The sequence below is a fragment of the Hyaena hyaena genome, unplaced genomic scaffold (genome assembly GCF_003009895.1).
Source record: "Hyaena hyaena isolate Hyena2069 unplaced genomic scaffold, ASM300989v1 scaffold_64, whole genome shotgun sequence".
In the NCBI taxonomy this organism is placed as follows: domain Eukaryota; kingdom Metazoa; phylum Chordata; class Mammalia; order Carnivora; family Hyaenidae; genus Hyaena; species Hyaena hyaena.
In genome coordinates this window covers 3,909,510-3,928,974 of record NW_024080698.1, presented here as the reverse complement: position 1 = coordinate 3,928,974, position 19,465 = coordinate 3,909,510, and the positions used below count along the sequence as shown (strand labels likewise).

General features: G+C 41.4%; 1 protein-coding gene across 1 annotated transcript; it reads right to left on the bottom strand.

Moving 5' to 3' along the window:
• Window positions 1-184: 184 nt before the first annotated feature.
• On the bottom strand, window positions 185-19,377 carry UNC50 (unc-50 inner nuclear membrane RNA binding protein). Its single transcript, XM_039232416.1, has 6 exons — window positions 19,255-19,377; window positions 17,738-18,021; window positions 16,823-16,943; window positions 2,198-2,337; window positions 2,011-2,112; window positions 185-539 (listed from the first exon to the last, which is right to left on the bottom strand). Exons 2-6 carry the CDS (start codon window positions 18,015-18,017, stop codon window positions 403-405), a joined length of 780 nt encoding a protein of 259 aa, XP_039088347.1. The 5' UTR covers window positions 18,018-18,021; window positions 19,255-19,377; the 3' UTR covers window positions 185-402.
• Window positions 19,378-19,465: the final 88 nt, after the last annotated feature.

Here is a 19,465-nt window from a genome sequence, read left to right as displayed (position 1 = left end):
TTACATTACAGCTTGAGTCGTGCGGTCTACAGAAATGTTTAAAATACAGCCCATTAGCAACGCGCCAGACCAAGTACCTTGTGAGTAACAGTGGTGAGGAGCACATGACTATCCCCATGTTCTCCGAATGGTTATTCTTTCAAAAACAGGTGAAACTTTAGAATGAATAAAATACATGCTTTAGTTTAGTTTAAAAAATATTTATTATAGAAATGTATACTTAATTAGTTTTAAGGAATGTACTTGACAATAGTGTTAACATATATATTTCTTCAACTCTCTGCAAACTTTACACCCTGAAGATATCTACAAAGATGGTTTATTTACAAGTTTCAGGAGAAATCATCACTTCCCCAAGACCGCCTGCTGCGCAGGGAAGCCGGGCTGGTCTCACCACCGCTTTCATTTCACTCTGTACTTGTAGAAGGAACACAGTGTGTGCGTGAAGTTCCATCCTAGTGCTAGTGACAGGCCGTAGAGCAGAATGAGAGGTGCAAATGGATAAAGAAGAATTACTGTATTTTTCAAAAATGGCAATGCTGGAAAAGAAACAAATCCAGATTCAATTTTTAAAGAAAGTAATTATGACTCATGAACATTCTGAAAGCTCTTCTTATTACAACAGGTGGGGCCAAAAAGAAAGCCAGAAGATGTTTTGACTCCGGGAGATGCTGCTCTAAAGCCAGAATAGGCTACTCTCACTGTGTTGTCCCCTCATCACAGCTGTGAAGAAGCCAGGACGAGGGACTGTTTCAGCACGAAGGCTGAGAGAGGCGCAGATTCGGGACTTGAGAGGTTACAAGTAAGGGACAAACATCACAAATAGCAATGAAGACAGTGGTGGATCTAAACAGGTGACTGCCTCAGAGGCCTCTAAGAGTTCATCTTCAAGTCCAGCAGAGGTGGGGGTTACAGGAAGAAGATGTCCCAAGATAGAAAGCACCACACCTCCAATTTGAGAAGAGGAGGGCTCAGCCAGTAAGTGTCCAAGGCTCAGGAAGGAGCTAAACCTCTCAGATATAAGATCTGTCCCCAAATATCCACGTCTCCTTTTGCTCAGTACTTACTTAGTGGGTGCCTACCACACGCATCCCAACCTGAACATCTCTCCTCCAGGAAGCCCCCGAAGTGATAAATGAGCCACACTCAAGTAAATTGGAGGGAGCTGCCCAGAGTGAGCAAATCTCCATTTGAAGAAACCACAATGTTACAGTATACTAATCATAATTTAAAACTTTCTCAAAACGTGAAAATTCATTAGAAATCGGTCACAAACCTGTCCCCTGGAATGTAGAAAGGACTCCCCATGCCCAGAACAAGGTATTACAATCTGAGGGGGTTATGTGCTCCCTGGCAAAGTGGCCAGCAGGGTGGGGTAGGAAGGGCCAGAGGAGCCAGCTGTACATGAGCACCAGGGGTATTTACGGTTAAGGTCCTAATAACTCAGGTGATGAGAAAGAAGAGCTGAATCAGTTTCTCATTCACACTAAGAAAAAGCAGCTTCTAGCAGGATTTAATAGTAAATTTGCAAACATATCCTCTGGTCAGTAGAGGTTGGGCCTGATCTGTGACCATCTGCAGAACCACACAGTGACTGTAAAACCAAAGTGAGGCAAAGGTTTTTAAACACCATGAAAATGGCTTGTAAAGGTTTCTATACCTATGTGACCATCCCACATACCCAGCCCATGCCTCACTCTGACCTGCTGCCGGACAGAGAACCGGAAAGCCAGGATGAAAAGGAAACGGGTCGTGTGTTTCTGCAAGTAACTTGGAGATATTCAATATGGTTTAACATGGTTCCTCAGAATTACAAAATCTGTTACAGCGCAGCCATGCCACTTTGTAGCTGCAAGGCCATGGGGCAAGTTATTCAGTGGGTGCCCTCATCTGAAAAATGGGGTTAAGTAAATGAGGCAATGCATGTAAAAGTAAGCGATCGTGTTACTATTGCAACCTTTCCCTCTCCCAGTTACGTTTTTCAGTCAACCAAAACAATTTGTGACTTACCACTGTATCCTAGGAAGGTTACATAGATATAATAGCCAACTGCCACCAACCATAAGGTATTTCCAACTAAATACCCGATAAAGGTGTCTGTCAGGATAACATCTGTGGAAGAGATACGTACACTGAATCTCTTCAGTACATACAGTGATGACATTTTACAATCATCTGAGAAGCACCTGCTACTTACGGTTGATGAAGAAAAGCTGGATAAAATGCAGAATGACTAGGAGAGGATAAAAAGCATTCAGATGCACGTCGAAGGCATAGCCCCACTCCACATCATAGTCTCTGCTCTGCCGTTTCACTAAATACTTGTTAGAGATAAACCTAAAGAGCAAAGTTAAAATTTCTTTCATAATACAATAAAGTTAATTTCATAAATATTTACTGACTACCTTCCGTGTACCCAGTATTATTCCAGATACTGGAGATAAAGCAGTCAACAAAAACAGACAAATCTCTGCCTTCGATCTAGTTGGCGTCATCAGATGGCATTATGTAGGAAAGTTAAGCAATGAAGAAGAATATAAAATAGTTGAAATGCAGTATTAAACAGAATCGTCCTAAGAAGGTACTATCTGAGTAAGACCAAGGGCAAGGAGGGAATTACCTGGGGCAGAGCATTGCAGGCAGAGGGGAGTCCGAACACAGAGGTGGAGGAGGTGTCAGGGTACCTGGCCTGTGTGAGGAGACGAGTGTGCCTGGAACAAGCGAGAAGAGTAGCAGGAAATGAAGCAGGGAGCAGATGGTATGAAGCCTATGGCCACTTTAAGACCTTTGGCTTTTACTCTTGATGAAATAAGTCACCGGAGTTCCCAGAAGAGGGTCTGACTCGCTGTTTGGATGGGGTTCCTCTGACTGCCGATCTGGGAACAGACTTCAGGGACAAGAGGGGAAGCAGAGAGACCAGCTGGGAGGCTACTGCAAGAGAGGAGCAGGGGTGATGGCAGAGGAGGTAGTGACGTGTGGGAAATGCTATACAGGAAGGCAGAGCCAGGATGTGTTTACTGCATGCAGAGTAAGACAAAAAATGAACAAGCAAGGATGACTGAGTGATTTTTGCCTGAAACGAATGGAAGATTGAGTTACCATTAACTACAGTGGGGATGCCTGCACAAAGTAGTCTGGGGCAGTGCAGGAGTTTGGATTTGGACCTGTTATGTTGAAGATGCCTATTAACATGGAGTAAGAAGTCTATGAAGTCTAGAATTTAGAGGAGGTCTGAAATGCAGACACACTCATCCATGTGTATATATTGAAAGCCATGGGCCTAAATGACACCCTCCCCAAAGAATGTAGATACAGAATAGGTCCAAGACCTAACACCCAAAAGGTCACTCCTCTATTAAAAGGTCAAGAATCTGGAGGAACCAGGAAGTGAAAAGTGACCAGTGACTGATCTGGCCGTAAGAACAATTGTCACTGGTTCCACAGCATAGCCTATGAGTTCAGTTAAGTGATGAGTGAATGAAAAGCAAAATACCCAGATTTGGGGCATAGAAAACTAGACCTTCAAAGGAAAATAACAAAGAGGATGATCTGTACTATGAACACAACTGCAGAAACTTAGTGGACCTTTCATGTGTGTGGTTTCATTTCAAGGGTACAGTTAAAATGCTATGCCTACTGTGGAAATGAAAAACTAAACAAGAGGTATGTAGTACAGTGCTAATAGTCCTGTACGCGGTTATCTGAAGATATCAACATAATACAGCTTTGTTTGAATAAACTCTTAAGTTATCAAAATGTGTTCCATTTTAGCCAAGAACATGGGCCATTATAATGAACAGAATAAGGAGCACCTGGGTGGCTCAACTCAGGGAAGTGCCTGACTTCAGCTCAGGCCATGATCTCAGTGAGTTTGAGCCCTGCTTTGGGCCCTGTTTGACAGCTCAGAGCCTGGAGCCTGCTTCAGATTCTTCTCTCCCCTCCCCGCCCCCCTCTGCTCTTACCCTGCTCATGCTCTGTTTGTCTCTCAAAAATAAATAAATGTTAACATTTTTTTTTAAATGTTTTTATTTATTTCTAGGAGACAGAGACAGCGTGAGCAGGGGAGGGTCAGAGAGAGAGGGAGTCACAGACTGAAACAGGCTCCAGACTCTGAGCTGGCAGTCAGCACAGAGCCCGACGCGGGGCTCGAACCCACGAACCCACGAACCGCAAGATCATGACCTAAGCGAAAGTCGGACGCTTAACCGACTAAGCCACCCAGGCACCCCAAACGTTAAAAATTTTTAAAAAGAAAGAACACAATCAACGCCCAGCTCACTACCCGAGAGCTCCCATTCTGTGGCCCCCCTGCTCCTACCCCTCTGCTTGTCCCTTACATCAGCGCTTTCCAGGCTTCTGTCCCCAGTTCGAGTCTTCTCTCTAGAACAGACACTCCTGAGAGAGCTCAGACACCTGTGGTTTTCACCTCCCACCTCCCCACTAATGATGCCAGCCATGGTCCTCCTCTGGGCACAGACTGTAGTAGGTTCGGGGTCCCCGAACCCAGCATCTACTGTACCTTTTTCTCCACTAAAATCCTCAAGCCATCAGAACTCAACATGTCCAACATGGAATGCTTTGTCCTCACCTGCCACTTACGCCTGCGCCAAAAGTCTTGCAGGCTCTCCTCAAGAAGGCCTCTGCCTCTTCCCCGATCTTGCCCCCATGACCCACCTCCCTCTCCTCTTTTCCTGAGTTCACTGCACTGTCCGGGCCTGCTCTACACCTGTGCCCCACCAGGTGAATCCAGCCTTGCCACTCTTCTTCAGCTTCTTCATGGCCTCAGAAGAGATTTTCCCTAAATCTTTACTCCAAAGGCTCCAAGTTCCCCACCTGTCTTCCACTCCGCAACCAACACATGCAAGCTCTGAGAAAAAGTCCAGTGCTTTCTTCTGAACTGCACTGAAGGCCGCATACCTTCCTGAACCGGGGAGTGTCACCCTGCGCTACCAGACCCCGCATGCTGTTCCTCATTTCTGGGCCTGTGCCTCCGGTACCAGGAATCCAGGATCCCGTCTCCCCCAAACACCTCCTCCTGCTGGTTCCTGTGGCGCCTCTGGGAGGACAGCAACCACGTGCCATCATTCCTACTTCTAACACCATTCACAACACAATGTAGGTGTTCAAAAATATACAGAGTCCTTTTCTATTTAACTGAAGCTGTAATATGGACTCAGTAAAGGTACTGAGCTCCAGGATGACTTGGTTTCTGTGGCCCTCCAGAGTCCGTGCGTTCATGGTAGAATGTTTGCTACAAATGATTCCTCGGAAAGCCTTATTTATTGGAATTGTTTCATATACCATGTTTTCCATGAGTATTTTCAGAATGAATATGTGACTTACATTAGTTAGTATTATTTTTAAGCTAGGTTTTAGAATTCTAAATTAATGACACAGAGCATTTACTGACTACTAAGCACACACAACCTGTACTAGTCAGAAGTTACAAATGAAAACAACACATTTGTATCATCAGGTTACAGTCTTAGGATTTTGTTTAAAATTCTGTTTAAAACTGCTGGGCACTTTTCAATACCACAATTTTTTCAAATACCTTACAAATCAAATAACTAACTCCATTTTACAAAAGAGGGACACTGGGACTAACTAACTAAGAGTTACATCAATGAGCTGGCATTTGAACGTTGGCCCATCTGTGACTAAAATTTCCATAGTGTTTTCCCTGATACACATAACCTCTACTCAACCACTGGCCCTCTATGAACTCCCTCGACACATCCATTCCCCTAATCCGGGATGGCAACCACAGTGGAGCCTGTATCTCTGAGAAAACAGAAAAAGAAAATGCTGTATTTCTACACTTAGACCAGCACGCTACCACTGTTAAACCAAACCCAGAAGTCAGACCGCACACCTGTTCAGTAAAACCTGTGTGTGTGTGTGTGTGTGTGTGTGAGCAAGGAGGCACCAAAAGTTTAACAAATCCTTTTTCGAATGTACTTGATTTAATGTCAAATATTCAGAGTAAAATTCCATGAAATAACCCTCTACAGCTTAAACACCTAGAAGTGATCCACTGACAAATGTAGGAGGAAATCGTGCCATCATCCAGGCAACCTAAGGAGAACTGGCTAACTGCATGATATTTTTGCAAAACCAGGGACTTTGTTAATATGATAGAATCATGACCTCAGTTCACTTATTTGCTGCACTTTCACAATACAAACCATCCTTAGAGTATTTTCTGATACAAACAGTGACTTAGGAGATCAAGTTATTATAATCTTGATAGTCAAAACTGATGCTTTCAAGAGACAAGGTCCAAAATAGTGATGGAGGAAGACCTTGAACTCCCTCCCCTCCATGGACACACTAAATCTATAACAACATATGGACTAATTCCTTTGGGAAAAGAACTGAGGGCTGACTGAAGAGTTTCTGCACAACAAAGGAGGGAAGGGCCACATAGACAACAGCAGGACAGACAGAGACATAGTAACAATAGGCACCCACCCCTGATGCTGCCAGCTTGGTGTGTGGAGGGACAGGGCCATAGAACCAGGAACAGATTCTACCTCCCCGGGGACATTGTTTAAAAGGGCCACCAGAATTTAAAGGAACCAGTCCCTGAGCATCTGCCAAACAGCTGGGATCTCAGGAACTGGCCTCCAGTGGTCCAAGGGCTGGCAAGTGCCGCTGTTGATGACCCCCCGCCCCCCTCCACAAAGCCAACACTGACAGCACAGATAGCTGGCCTGCTGCTTCGGGGAACCCTGGGAACCTAGCCCACACCAGTCAAACTCCACAAAGGCACACACACCAAAGCAGTGGTTTAAAAGCCAACTAGAATATTAAAAAAAAAAAAAAAAAAAAAAACCCTCAGCCAAATGGCCAAGGCCTGTGGGAATGCATTCTGTCACCAAAGGGGCTGGCGAGTGCCACGTTTATGTCCCCCCACCTCACCTGATCACTCCAGCTGGAACAGGGTATGATGCCCTAACCGGCCAGCACTTCAGTGAACCCCACACGCCTATGCCACACTCACGTCAGCTCCAATTCTACCAGGGCCCCCACTGTGCAGAGTGCCCCAGGACGCCCCTGCACCCCGCCCCCGCAGCCTGAGCCCACTTCAACTCTTAATGTTCCACCAGGGTACCACCAGCCCATGCCCACTGTAGCTTCAGATGTCCCACTGGGGTGCACCCTGTGTACAACACCCAGGGCCCCCTACCCCAGCCAAACCCAGGCCCACTATACAGGTCTGGCCAGCCGAAGCCAGCAGGCATACCCAGTCTACGTGGGGCATTCCTACACAAGTCCAATCCTTCAAGACTAGAAGTAGTTGTTCTGCCTAATTCACAGACACAAATACAGAAAGTAAAACAAAATAAGGAGACAGAGGAATATACCCCAAGTAAAAGAATGAGATTAACAATCTACCTGATAAACAGTTCAAAGTAATGGTCAAAAAGATACTCACCAGACTTGAAACGAGAGGTTCGATGAACCTAGTGAGAACTTCAACAGAGACAGAAAATATAAAAGAGAACCAATCAGAGTTGAAGAATATAATACCCGAAATGAAAACTACACTAGAGAGAAAACAGCAGCAGATTAAAGGACAGAGAAGAATGGAAGAGCGATCTGGAAGGCAGGAAATGGAAAGCAACCAAGCTGAACAACAAAAAGAAAGAAAAATCAAAAACAAAAATAAAGATAGATTAAGGGATCATTGGGACAACATCAAGCATGTTAACATTTGCATTATAGGAATCCCAGAAAGATGAGAGAGAGGGGGCAGCAAATGAATTTGAAGAAATAATAGCTGAAAACTTCCCTAACCAGGGGAAGGAAACCGACATCCAGGTACAGGAGCGAGAGAGCCCTAAACAAGATGAACCTAAGAAGGATCACACAAATGCAGCTAATAATTAAAATGTCAAAGATTAAAGATAAAGACAGAATCTTAAAACAGCTAGGGAAAAACAATTAACTATGTACAAAGGAAGCCCAATAAGGCTGTCAGCTGATTTTTCAGCAGAAACTTGCAGGCTAGAAGGGAATGGCAAGTTATATTCACAGTGCTGAAAGAAAAAAACTATGACCAAGAATACTCAACCCAGCAAGGTTAACATTCAGAATTGAAGGGAGACATAAAGAGTTTTCCAAACAAAACCTAAAGGAGTTCACACTGCCACAAAACTGTCCTTGAAATGTTAAAGGGAGCTCTTTTAGCAAGGGGGAAAAAGGCCATAAATAGAAGAAAAATGTGAAAGAAAAAATTTCACAAGTAAAAGCAAACATACAATAAAGGTAGAAGATCAATCACTTATAAAGCCAGTATGAAACTTAAAAGACAAAAGCAGTAAAACCAATTACACCTAAAAGTTAGTTAAAAGACTTAACAAAAACAAAAGGTGTAAAATATGACAAAAAATATGGAGGGGACATAAAAATATAGTGCTTTTAGAATGTGTTCCAACTTAAGTGACCATCAACTTAGTAGAGACTGCTATACACACAGAATGTTACATATGAACCTCATGGTAACCACAAACCAAAACCTTTAACAGATACACAAAAAATAGAGAAAAGAATCCAGCATAACACTAAAGGATGTCAACAACTACAAGGAAGAGAGCAAGAAAAGAAAGAACTACGAAACAACCCAGAAAACTTACAAGATCAGAATAAGTCCATACCTATTAATAACTACTTTCTTTTTTTTTTTTTTTTAATATTTTTATTTATTTCTAGGAGAGAGAGAGAGAGACAGCGTGAGCAGGGGAGGGTCAGAGAGAGAAGGAGTCACAGACTGAAACAGGCTCCAGGCTCTGAGCTGGCAGTCAGCACAGAGCCCGACGCGGGGCTCGAACCCACAAACCGCGAGATCATGACCTAAGTGAAAGTCGGACGCTTAACCGACTAAGCCACCCAGGCGCCCCTATTAATAACTACTTTCAATGTAAATGCTCTAAATGCTCCAACCAAAACTCACAGTGTATACTGGAAGTCTAGCCACAGCAAACAACAAAAAGAAATAAAAGGCATCCAAATTGTTAAGGAAGAAGTAAAACTTTGACTATTTGCAGATGACTTGATATTATATATAGAAAACCTGAAAGACTCCACCAAAAAACTTCTAGAACTGATAAACTAATTCAGTAAAGTCGCAGGTTACAAAATCGGTATACAGAAAAATGCTGTGTTTCTATACACCAATAATGAAGCTGCAGAAAGAGAAATTAGGAAAACCCATTTGCAGGTGCACCCAAAATAATGATACCTAGGAATCAACCTAACCAAAGAGATGAAAGATCTGTACTCTGAAAACTATAAATACTGATAAAAGAAAATGAAAATGACACAAAGAAATGGAAAGACATTCCATTCTCGTGGGCTGGAAGAACAAATGCTGTTAAAATATTCATACCACTCAAAACAATCAACACATTTAATGCAGTCCGCATAAAAATACCAACAGCATTCTTCACAGAACTAGAACAAACAATCCTAAAATGTGAATGGGACCACAAGAGACCCTGAATAGCCAAAGCAATCTTGTAAAAGAAAAACAAAGCTGAAGGTATCACAACTCCAGATTTCAAGTTATATTACAAAGCTGTAGTGATCAACACAGTACAGTATAGCACAAAAACAGACACATAGATCAGTGGCCCAGAACAGAAAACCCAGCAATGAATCCCAATCTATACGATCAGTCTTCAATAAAGCAGGAAAAAATATCTAATGGCAAAAGATAGTCTCTTCAACAAATGGTATTGGGAAAACTGGACAGCTACATGCAAAAGGAAACTAAACCACTTTGTTATAAAGTGTACAAAAACCACTTTGTAACCACTTTGTTACAAAGCCGTAGAAAAATAAATTCAAAATGGATTAAAGACCTAAATGTGAGACCTGAAACCAAAAAACTCCTAGAAGAGAATACAGGCAATAACGGCAGTAACTTCTTTGACACTGGCTTCAGAACAGTAGCAACTTCTTTCTAGATGTGTCTCCTGAGGCACGGGAAACAAAAGCAAAAATAAACTATTGAGACTTTACCAAAATGAAAGGTTTCCACATAGTGAAGGAAATAATCAACAAAACTAAAAGGCAACCTACTGAATGGGAAACATTTGCAAATGACTTATCTGATAAAGGCTTAGTAGCCAAAATATACAAAGAATTCATACAACTCAACATCCAAAAAACCAACAGTCCAATTAAAAAATAAGCAGAAGACATGATTAGGCATCTTTCCAAAGACAAAGAGATGGCTAAAAGACACATGAAAAGATCCTCAACACTACCAATCATTAGGAAAATGCAAATCAAAAGTACAATTAAGATACCACCTCACACCTGTCAGAATGGCTAAAATCAACAATGTAAGAAACAACAGATGTTGGCAAGGATGTGGAGAAATATGAACCCTCGTGCACTGTTGGTAGGAACCCAAACTGGTGCAGCCACTCTGGATAATAGTATGGAGATTCCTTCAAAAGTTAAAAATAGAACTTCCCTAGCCAAATCATGGAAAGATGCCCATCAACTGATGAATGGATCAAGAAGATGTGGTTCATCTATACAATGGAATACTACATGGCAATGAGAAAGAATGAAATCTGGCCATGTGTAGCAACGTGGATGGAACATGAGGGTGTTATGCTGAGTGAAATAAGTCAGGCAGAGAAAGATAGATGCCATACGTTTGCACTTTTAAGTGGATCAGGAGAAACTTAACAGAGGACCATGGGGGAGGAGAAGGGGAAAAAATAGTTGGGGAGAGGGAGGGAGGCAAACCATGAGAGACTCTTGAATACTGAGAACAAACTGAGGGCTGGAAGGGGTGAGGGAGAGGGGAAGGGGGGAGATGGGCATAGAGAAGGGCACTTGTTGGGATGAGCACTGGGTGTTATAAGGAAACCAACTTGATAACAAACTATGAAAGAAAAAAAAGATAGAACTTCCCGAGGGAAGCCTGGTACGCTTAGTCATAAGCATCTGACTTGATTTGGGCTCAGGTCATGATCTCGGGGTTCGTGGGTTTGAGCCCTTCATTGAGCTCTGCCCTGAGCATGGAGCTTACTTGGAATTCTCTCTTTCTGCCCCTCACCTGCTCACTCACTCTCTCTCAAAATAAATAAATAAAAACTTAAAAAAAAAAATAGAACTACCCTATGATCCAGCAATCACACTACTGGGGATTTACCCAAAGAACACAAGTACACTAATTCAAAGGATACATGCACCCCTATGTTTATAGCAGCATTATTTCCAATAGCCAAGATACGGAACCAGTCCAAGTATCCATAGGTTGATGAATGAATGAAGAAGATGCGCGCCCACACACACACAAACAGGAATATTATTCAGCCATAAAAAAGATTGAAATGTTGCCATCTGCAACCATATGGATGGAGCTAGAGAGTATAATGCTAAGCAAAACAGGTGAGAGAAAGACAACATATAATTTCACTCATACATGGAATTTATGAAACAAAACAAGCAAGGAAAAAAGCAAGAGACAAATTAAGAAACAGACTCTTAATTATAGAGAACAAACAGATGATTATCAGAGGGGAGATGGGAGGGGGAATGGGTTAAATAGGTGATGGGGATTAAAGTGTGCACTTGTGATGAGCACAGGATAATGTATGGAAGTGTTGAATTACTGTACTGTATACCTGAAACCAATGTAACATTGTATGTTAACAGAAATTAAAATAAAAACTTAAAAAAAAAAAAGACATAGGGTGACTGAATGGGTAAGAAAACAAGACCCAGCTATCTGTTGCTAACAAGACTCATTTCAGACCTCAAGACACATACCGACTAAGTGAAGGGGTAGAAAAAGATTTTCCATGCAAACAGAAACCAAAAATTTAAAAAATAAAAAGCCTGGGTACCAATACTTCTATCCCACAAAATATACTTTATTTTATTTTATTTTTTTTTAAATATTTTTATTTTATTTCTAGGATAGAGAGAGACAGTGTGAACAGGGGAGGGTCAGAGAGAGAGGGGGACACAGACTCTGAAACAGGCTCCAGGCTCTGAGCTGGCAGTCAGCACAGAGCCCGACGCGGGGCTCGAACCCACGAACCGCGAGATCATGACCTAAGCGAAAGTCGGACACTCAACCGACTAAGCCACCCAGGCGCCCCCAAAATATACTTTAAAAACAAAGACTGAGGGGCCTCTGGGTGGCTCAGTCGGTTAAGTGTCCAACTTTGGCTCAGGTCATGATCTCACAGTCCGTGGATTCGAGCCCTGCATCGGGCTTTCTGCTGACAGCTCAGAGCCTAGAGCCTGCTTCAGATTCTGTGTCTCCCTCTCTCTCTGCCCCTCCCCTGCTCGCTCTCGCTCTCTCTCTCTCTCAAAATAAAATAATAAAAAATTTTAAAAATAAAAAAATAAAAACAAATATAAAAACATAGACTGTAACAAGAGACAAAAAAAAGGCATTACATAATGATAAATAGCTCCATCCAACAACATACAACAATTGTAAATAATTATGCATACTACATAGGAACACCCAAATACATAAAGCAAATACTAACAGATATAAAGAAACGGATAGTATTTCAAAAAAGAGGACTTTAATACCCCACTTATATCAATGGATAGATCATCCAGACAGAAAATCAATAAGGAAGGAGTGGCTGTCAACAACATATTAGACTAAAAGGACTTCACATATATACCCAGAATAGGGTGCCTGGGTGGCTGAGACAGTTGAGCATCCAACTCTTGATTTCAGTTCAGGTCATGATCCCAGGGCTGTGGGATCAAGCCCTGCATTGAGTTCCCTGCTGAGCAGTGGAGGCTGCTTGAGATTCTTTCTCTCTCTCTCTCTCTCACTCTCTCTCTCTCCCCCCCCCCCCGTATCTGTCCCTCTCATCCTCCACTCATGCTCTCTCTCTCAAATAAAATTTAAAAAAATATATATATATATATACACACACACACACAGAATACTTCATACAAAAAAAGCAGAACACACAATCTTTTCAAGTGCATATGAAACATTCTCCAGGACATATCACATTTTAGGCCATAAAACAAATCTCAATAAATGTAAGAAGACTGAAATCATATCAAGATCTTTTCTAATCACACAGCATGAAACTAGAAATCAATTACAAGAAAAAAAATGGAAAAAACACAAACGTTAAGTCTAAGTAACAAGCTATTAAAATAATGGGTCAACAACAAAAACAAAAGAACAAAGAAGAAATTAAAAAAACACCTTGAGATGAATGAAAGTGGAAACACAACATCCTAAGAATCTTTGGGGCACATCAAGAGCAGTTCTACGAGGCAAGTTCTTACAGGTATACCTTATGAAAAAAACAAAAATTTCAAACAAACTAACTTAACATCTAAAGAAATGCGAAAAGATGAACAAAGCCTTAAGTTAATAGAAGGAAGGAAATAATAAAAATCAGAGTAGAAATAAATGAAGGAGGAACCAAAAAACAATAGAAAAAATCAAAGAAACTAAGAGCTAGTTCTTTGAAAAGATAAACAAAAGTGATAAACCTTCAGCCAAAGTCATCAAGAGACAGAATTCAAAGAAGTAAAATCAGAAATGAAGAGAAACAACAACAAACGCTACAGAAATATAAAGGTTTACAAGAGACTATAATGAAAATTTATATGCCAACAAATTAGACAAATAAGAAGAAATGGATAAATTCCTTTAAAACATCCAAATTGAATCAGGAAGAAATGGAAAATGTGAATAGATGTATTATTACAAGTAATGAAATTGAATGAGTAGTCAAAACCTTCCCAAAAACCAAAAGTCTAGGACCGGATGATTTCACAGGTGAATTCTAACAAACACTTAAAGAAAAGTTAATACCTATTTTTCTCAAACTATTGCAATAAAATAGAAGAGGAAGGAAAAATTTCAAATCACTTCTATCAGGCTAGCATTACCCTGGTATCAAACCAGACAAGGACATTACAAAAAGGGAAAACTGTAGACCAATATTCCTGATGAATATAGATCCAAAAATACTCAACAAAATATTAGCAAACCAAATTCATCAATATATTATAAGAATATTCCACTTGATCAAATGGGATTTATTCCAGGGATGCAAGGATGGTTCATTATTTGCAAATCAATGTGATACACATTAATGACATGGAGGATAAAAATCATATGATCAGCTCCATAGATGCAGAAAAAGCATCTAACAAAATTCAACATTTATTCACAGTAAAAATTCTCAACAAAACAAGTTTAGAGGGAACATACCTAACCTAATAAAGGCCATACATGATAAACCCACGGCTAATATCACGCTCAATGGTGAAAAGCTGAAAGCTTTTCCTCTGAGATCAGGAACAAAACAAGAATGTCCACTTTCATCACTTTTATTCAACATAGTAGTGGAAGTCCTAGCCATAGCAATCAAGGAATCAGACAAGAAAAAAATTAAAGGCATCCAGATTGGTAAGGAAACTGTCACTATTTGCTGATGACACGATACTATATAGAGAAAACCTGAAAGACTCCACCAAAAACCTATCAGAACTAATCAATGAATTCAGTGAAGTTGCAGGACACGATATTAATATACAGAAATCTGCATCATGTCAATAACGAAGTAGCAGAAACTAAGAAAACAATCCCATTTATGACTACATTAAAAAATACCTAAGAATAAATTTAACCAAGGAGATAAAAGACATATACTCTAAAAACTGTATGATACTGATGAAAGAAACTGAAGAGGACATAACATATGGAAAGATATTCCATGCTCATGGACCGGAAGAACCAATATTGTTAAAATGTCCATACTGCCCAAAGCAATCTGTAGACTGAATACAATCCCTATCAAAATGCCAGTAATATTTTTCAGAGAACTATAACAATTAAGAATTCTAAAATTTGTAGGGGCGCCGAGTGGCTCAGCTGGTTAAGCGTCAGACTTCAGCTCAGTCATGATCTCTCGGTTCACGGGTTCGAGCCCCACATCGGGTTCTGTGCTGACAGCTCAGAGCCGGGAGCCTGTTTCAGATTCTGTGTCTCCCTCTCTCTCTGCGCCTCTCTTGTTTACACTCTGTCTCTGTCTCAAAAATAAAATAAACACTTAAAAAATAAAAAAATAAAAAAAAAAAGAATTCTAAAATTTGTATAGAACCACAAGAGACCCCAAATAGCCGAAGCAATCTTGAGAAAGAAAAACAAAGCTGGAGATATTACAAATGAGATACCAAGATACACTACAAAGCTATAGTAATCAAAACAGTATGATACTGGCACAAAAATGGGCAGACCAATGGAAGTGAATATAGAGCCAAGAAATAAACTCACAATTATATGGCCAATTAACCTATGACAAAGGAGACAAGAATATACAACGGGGAAGACAGTCTCTTCAATAAATGGTGTTGGAAAAAATGGACCGTTACATGCAAAGGAATGAAACTGGACCACTCTCTTACACCATACACAAAAATAAATTCAAAATGGATTTAAGACCTAATCATGAGACATGAAACCATAAAGCTCCTAAAAGAAAACATAAGCATTAATCTCTTGGACATTGGCCTCAGCAACATTTTTATGGATCGTCTCCTCAGACAAGGGAAACAAAAGCAAAAATAAACTATTGGGACTACACCAAAATTAAAAGCTTTTGCATAGCAAAGGAAACCATGAACAAAATAAAAAGGCAACCTAGAAAATGGGAGAAGATATTTGCAAATGATCAGGTAAAATGTATAAAGAACTTAAACAATTCAACACCAAAAAGAGTCCAATTAAAAAATGAGCAGAGGACCTAATCAGACATTTTTCCAAAGAAGATATACAAATGGCCAAAAGAATATGAAAAGTTGCTCCACATCACTCATCATCAGGGAAACGCAAATCAAAACCACAATGAGATCTCACCTTAGACCTGTCAGAATGGCTAGTGTCAAAACGACAAGAAATAACCAGTATTGGCAAGGATGCACTGAAAAAGGAACCCTTATACTGCCAGTAGGAATGTAATCTGGAGCAACCACAGTGGAAAACAGTATGGAGGTTTATCAAAAAATTAAAAACAGAAATACCATATGATCCAGCAATACCAGTACAGCAATACCAGTATTTAGCCAAAGAAAATGAAAACATTAATTTGAACAGTTATATGCACATGAACATCTACTGCAGCATTATTTACAACCGTCAAGATATGGAAGCAACCTAAGTGTCCATCAACAGTTGAATGGAAAAAGAAGATATGGGGTGTATACATATATACACACACACAGACACACAAACACACACACAATCTAGAATATTAGTCATAAAAAAGAATGAGATCTTGCCATTAGTGACAGCACAGATGGACCTACAGGAAATAATGTGAAATAAGTCAGAAAAGACAAATACTGTATGATTTCACTAACATGTAGAATCTAAAAAACAAAATGAACAAAAAGCAGAAACAGGTTTGTAAATACAGAGAACAAACTAGGAGAGGAGATGGAGTTGAGGGGATGGGTGGTATATGTGGAGGGGATTAAGAGGTACAAACTTCCTTATAAATCAAACACGAAGACAAAAAATACAGCATAAGGAATAACATCAATAACACTAACAATACTGCATGGTGACAGATACTAACTATACATAATATTTCATAATCTATGTAATTGTCAAATGACTATGTTGTACACCTGAAATTAATATAACACCGTATGTCAACTATACAACAATTTTTAATTCATGCTTTCAGTTCATCTATCTCATTTCAATTTCCATCAGCTACTTTATCTCTAAAAGAAGCAAATGCAGGCTCTACAGCAGTACTTGTAAAACCGATGTTATGGTACTTACCACATTAAGGTTGATATGAGAAGACCAACGCCCACACAATCTATGAATACAACCCAAAGGAGAAGCTTTATGGTCTCAAAAAATCCCATGTCCAGAACAAAGCCAAATCCTATGGTGGACACTGAAACAAGATTTACATGATAAATTCAGGCACTCTGCTAAGTTCTGGGGGATACAGGGTATAGTCCCTGCCCTCCAGATGCCCACACGTGTAGTGGAGGAGACTGTCAGGTAAACAAAACCCCAAAGATGTGTTTTTTATGTATGTGTGTGTGTGTATATATATTAACAGAGAAATGCAGACTACCTTGGAACACAGAATGGCTACTGAGGTATCTGAAGTTCAGCAGGGTAGTCCCAACATTTAAAACACCACTAGTTCTGGAAAGGCACTCACATATTTAAGTTCAGGTAAAGGTGAAAAAAAATCTTACATTTTACACCTAACATCCTAACGGTAGTTAGGACTGTCACACTACATTATTGTAGAACTTAAAAGTAGTTTCTCAAGTTCACATCGGTATTTTTAGAGCTCTCACTCTGGATTTTGCCTATGAAATGCAAATTCCAATCTTGATATTTCTTTTCACAGTAAGTTTGCATTTGGTATCAATTTTTTTTTTTTTTTTTTTTTTTTTACCACTCCCTGGTAAATAAAGACCCGGAGTGACTCTGTCCTCTCCTTTTCAAAGTTCCAAAGGAACAATTTACTCTGACATCTGCGTGGGACCTTTAGAACCAGAAAGAATAGAACATTCTCTCCTGTGATATTTTTGAGGCTTCAAAAAGGAGAAATAGATTCAAATATCCCAAATTCTGACCCACAATATGTTCATAATAAAAGAGTCTCCAAATGACAAGTTCAATCTAAAACAATTTGTTCTTCAACTCTCTTGTAGAGAAACTAACACTTACCACAGAGCCATACACTCAACAGGACCAAGAAAGCAGGGTCATCTCTGGCCCACTGATCCTTTGTCTGCTTTCGATAATGAAAATTTCTATAAACTCTCTGTGGGGAAGTAAACAGGTAAAGCATCTGCCACGCGGCAAACTCAAAGTCCATCTGCCGAAAACGAAAAAGCCTTCTCAGGTATTTGTAGCGTTTTGCTCCAGCTGTGTGTCTTGCTGCATCCCTGGTATTCAACACTCCATTCCCCTGCACTGGGGAATTCACTGAAGTACTTGGTAACATCTTCCTAGATGGAAGAAAAAGACTCTTTTACAAGTAATCTGAAGAAGCTACTGGCTACCAACACCCCTCTTCTGAGATACTTAGGAGGGATGGTATGTTACATTTCCACCCCAATCCTTGATAAGAGTCAGGGGTCAAAAGCTAATGGAGATGGTTCTGAGGCTTGTTAGGGGCTCAAGAACGCCCCACTGCTCTTGAGGCAAGGCAGCAGCATGCCCATCATAGCACTTACACAGGGTCAGTATGTTTCCCACACTTCACCTCTCTCAATAATCAAGCAGCCCACCCAGGTGGCTACAGTTAACCGGGAGAGAGGAGGCAGGGAGAAGGAAGGAGACAGAGGGGAGGGGAGGGAGAAGAGGAGACAGAAAAAAAGCACTAGGAGGTAAAATGACCCCTTTATGGGCAAAATCCCGTGTTTTTGTTTTTCTTTATTTTCATACAAAAGGAGAAAGAATTCCAAGCAGGCTCCGTGCTGTCAGCAGGGAGCCCAGGACTGGGACTCATGAACCGTGAGATCACCGCCGAAGGGGAAATCAAGAGTGGGCCACTTTACCCAAATGAGCCACCCTGGCGCCCCCAAAATCTTGTGCTCTCAACCATCAAGTCTTTAAGGGAAGAGTTTTTTACAGCCAATTAGAAGCAACGTTATCAACAAGGTAAAAACAAATGGCCTATTCACACAGGTCTATCAGTGCAAGACCATCAAGTAACTCTTTCACTAGAGTGTGATATAAAAACAAAACTGAAGTTCATTGCGTTTTACTCCCTGAATGGTTCAGCAGAAAGAACGGCAGTGGTGGAATCAGTCAGAAGCCTGGCGAGTGCCGGTCACCGTCCAGACCCCACGACCGGGCAGCCCAGTTCCCGGCTCCACTCCCCCAAGCCTCCCGGACACCAGCAGCGCCTCCCCGGGCCCAGGTGCTCTCGTCAGCCCGGGGCTGCGGGCAGGGTTGCCATATTTAACAAAAGCACAGGACGCCGACTTATATTTGGATCTCAGATACAGGTATAATTTTTAGTATAAGGACGTCCGAAACATTGTGTCAGGCATACACTAAAACGACGTCCGTGGTTTATGCGAAATGCAACTGTAACTGGACGTCCTTAATTTTTTCTGGCAACTCTACCGCAGGCTGAGCAGCCGGGCCCGGGTATGGTCACTCCAGAGCCGAGGGACGTCAGGCCGCCTAGCAAAACCTAGCCGCGCACGAGCGGAGCGGTCTTCAAGCCTCACCTGGAGCCCCGCTGCGGCCTCCAAGGGGTCCAAGCTAGCCCGCCACCTCCGCCCCGCAGCCCAGCCCAGCACCCGCCGGGCCTACTTCCCTTCCCGCAACGTAGCCGGCGCCGAGAGCCCGACGCGTCACTTGCGCCCACTTCCGCCGCGCCCGCAGCTTCTCGGGCCCCGTAGTTTTCCGGGGGCCCGCCGGAAGTTGTTGCTGCCGGTT

Coding starts and splice junctions, on each gene's coding strand:
- UNC50 (XM_039232416.1), bottom strand. CDS start 18,017: ATGTTACCAAGTACTTCAGTGAATTCCCCAGTGCAGGGGAATGGAGTG. Junction 2,338..16,822: donor CTCATATCAACCTTAATGTG/GTAAGTACCATA, acceptor TTTGCTCTTTAG/GTTTATCTCTAACAAGTATT. Junction 540..2,010: donor AACCTTCCTAGGATACAGTG/GTAAGTCACAAA, acceptor TTTCTTTTCCAG/CATTGCCATTTTTGAAAAAT.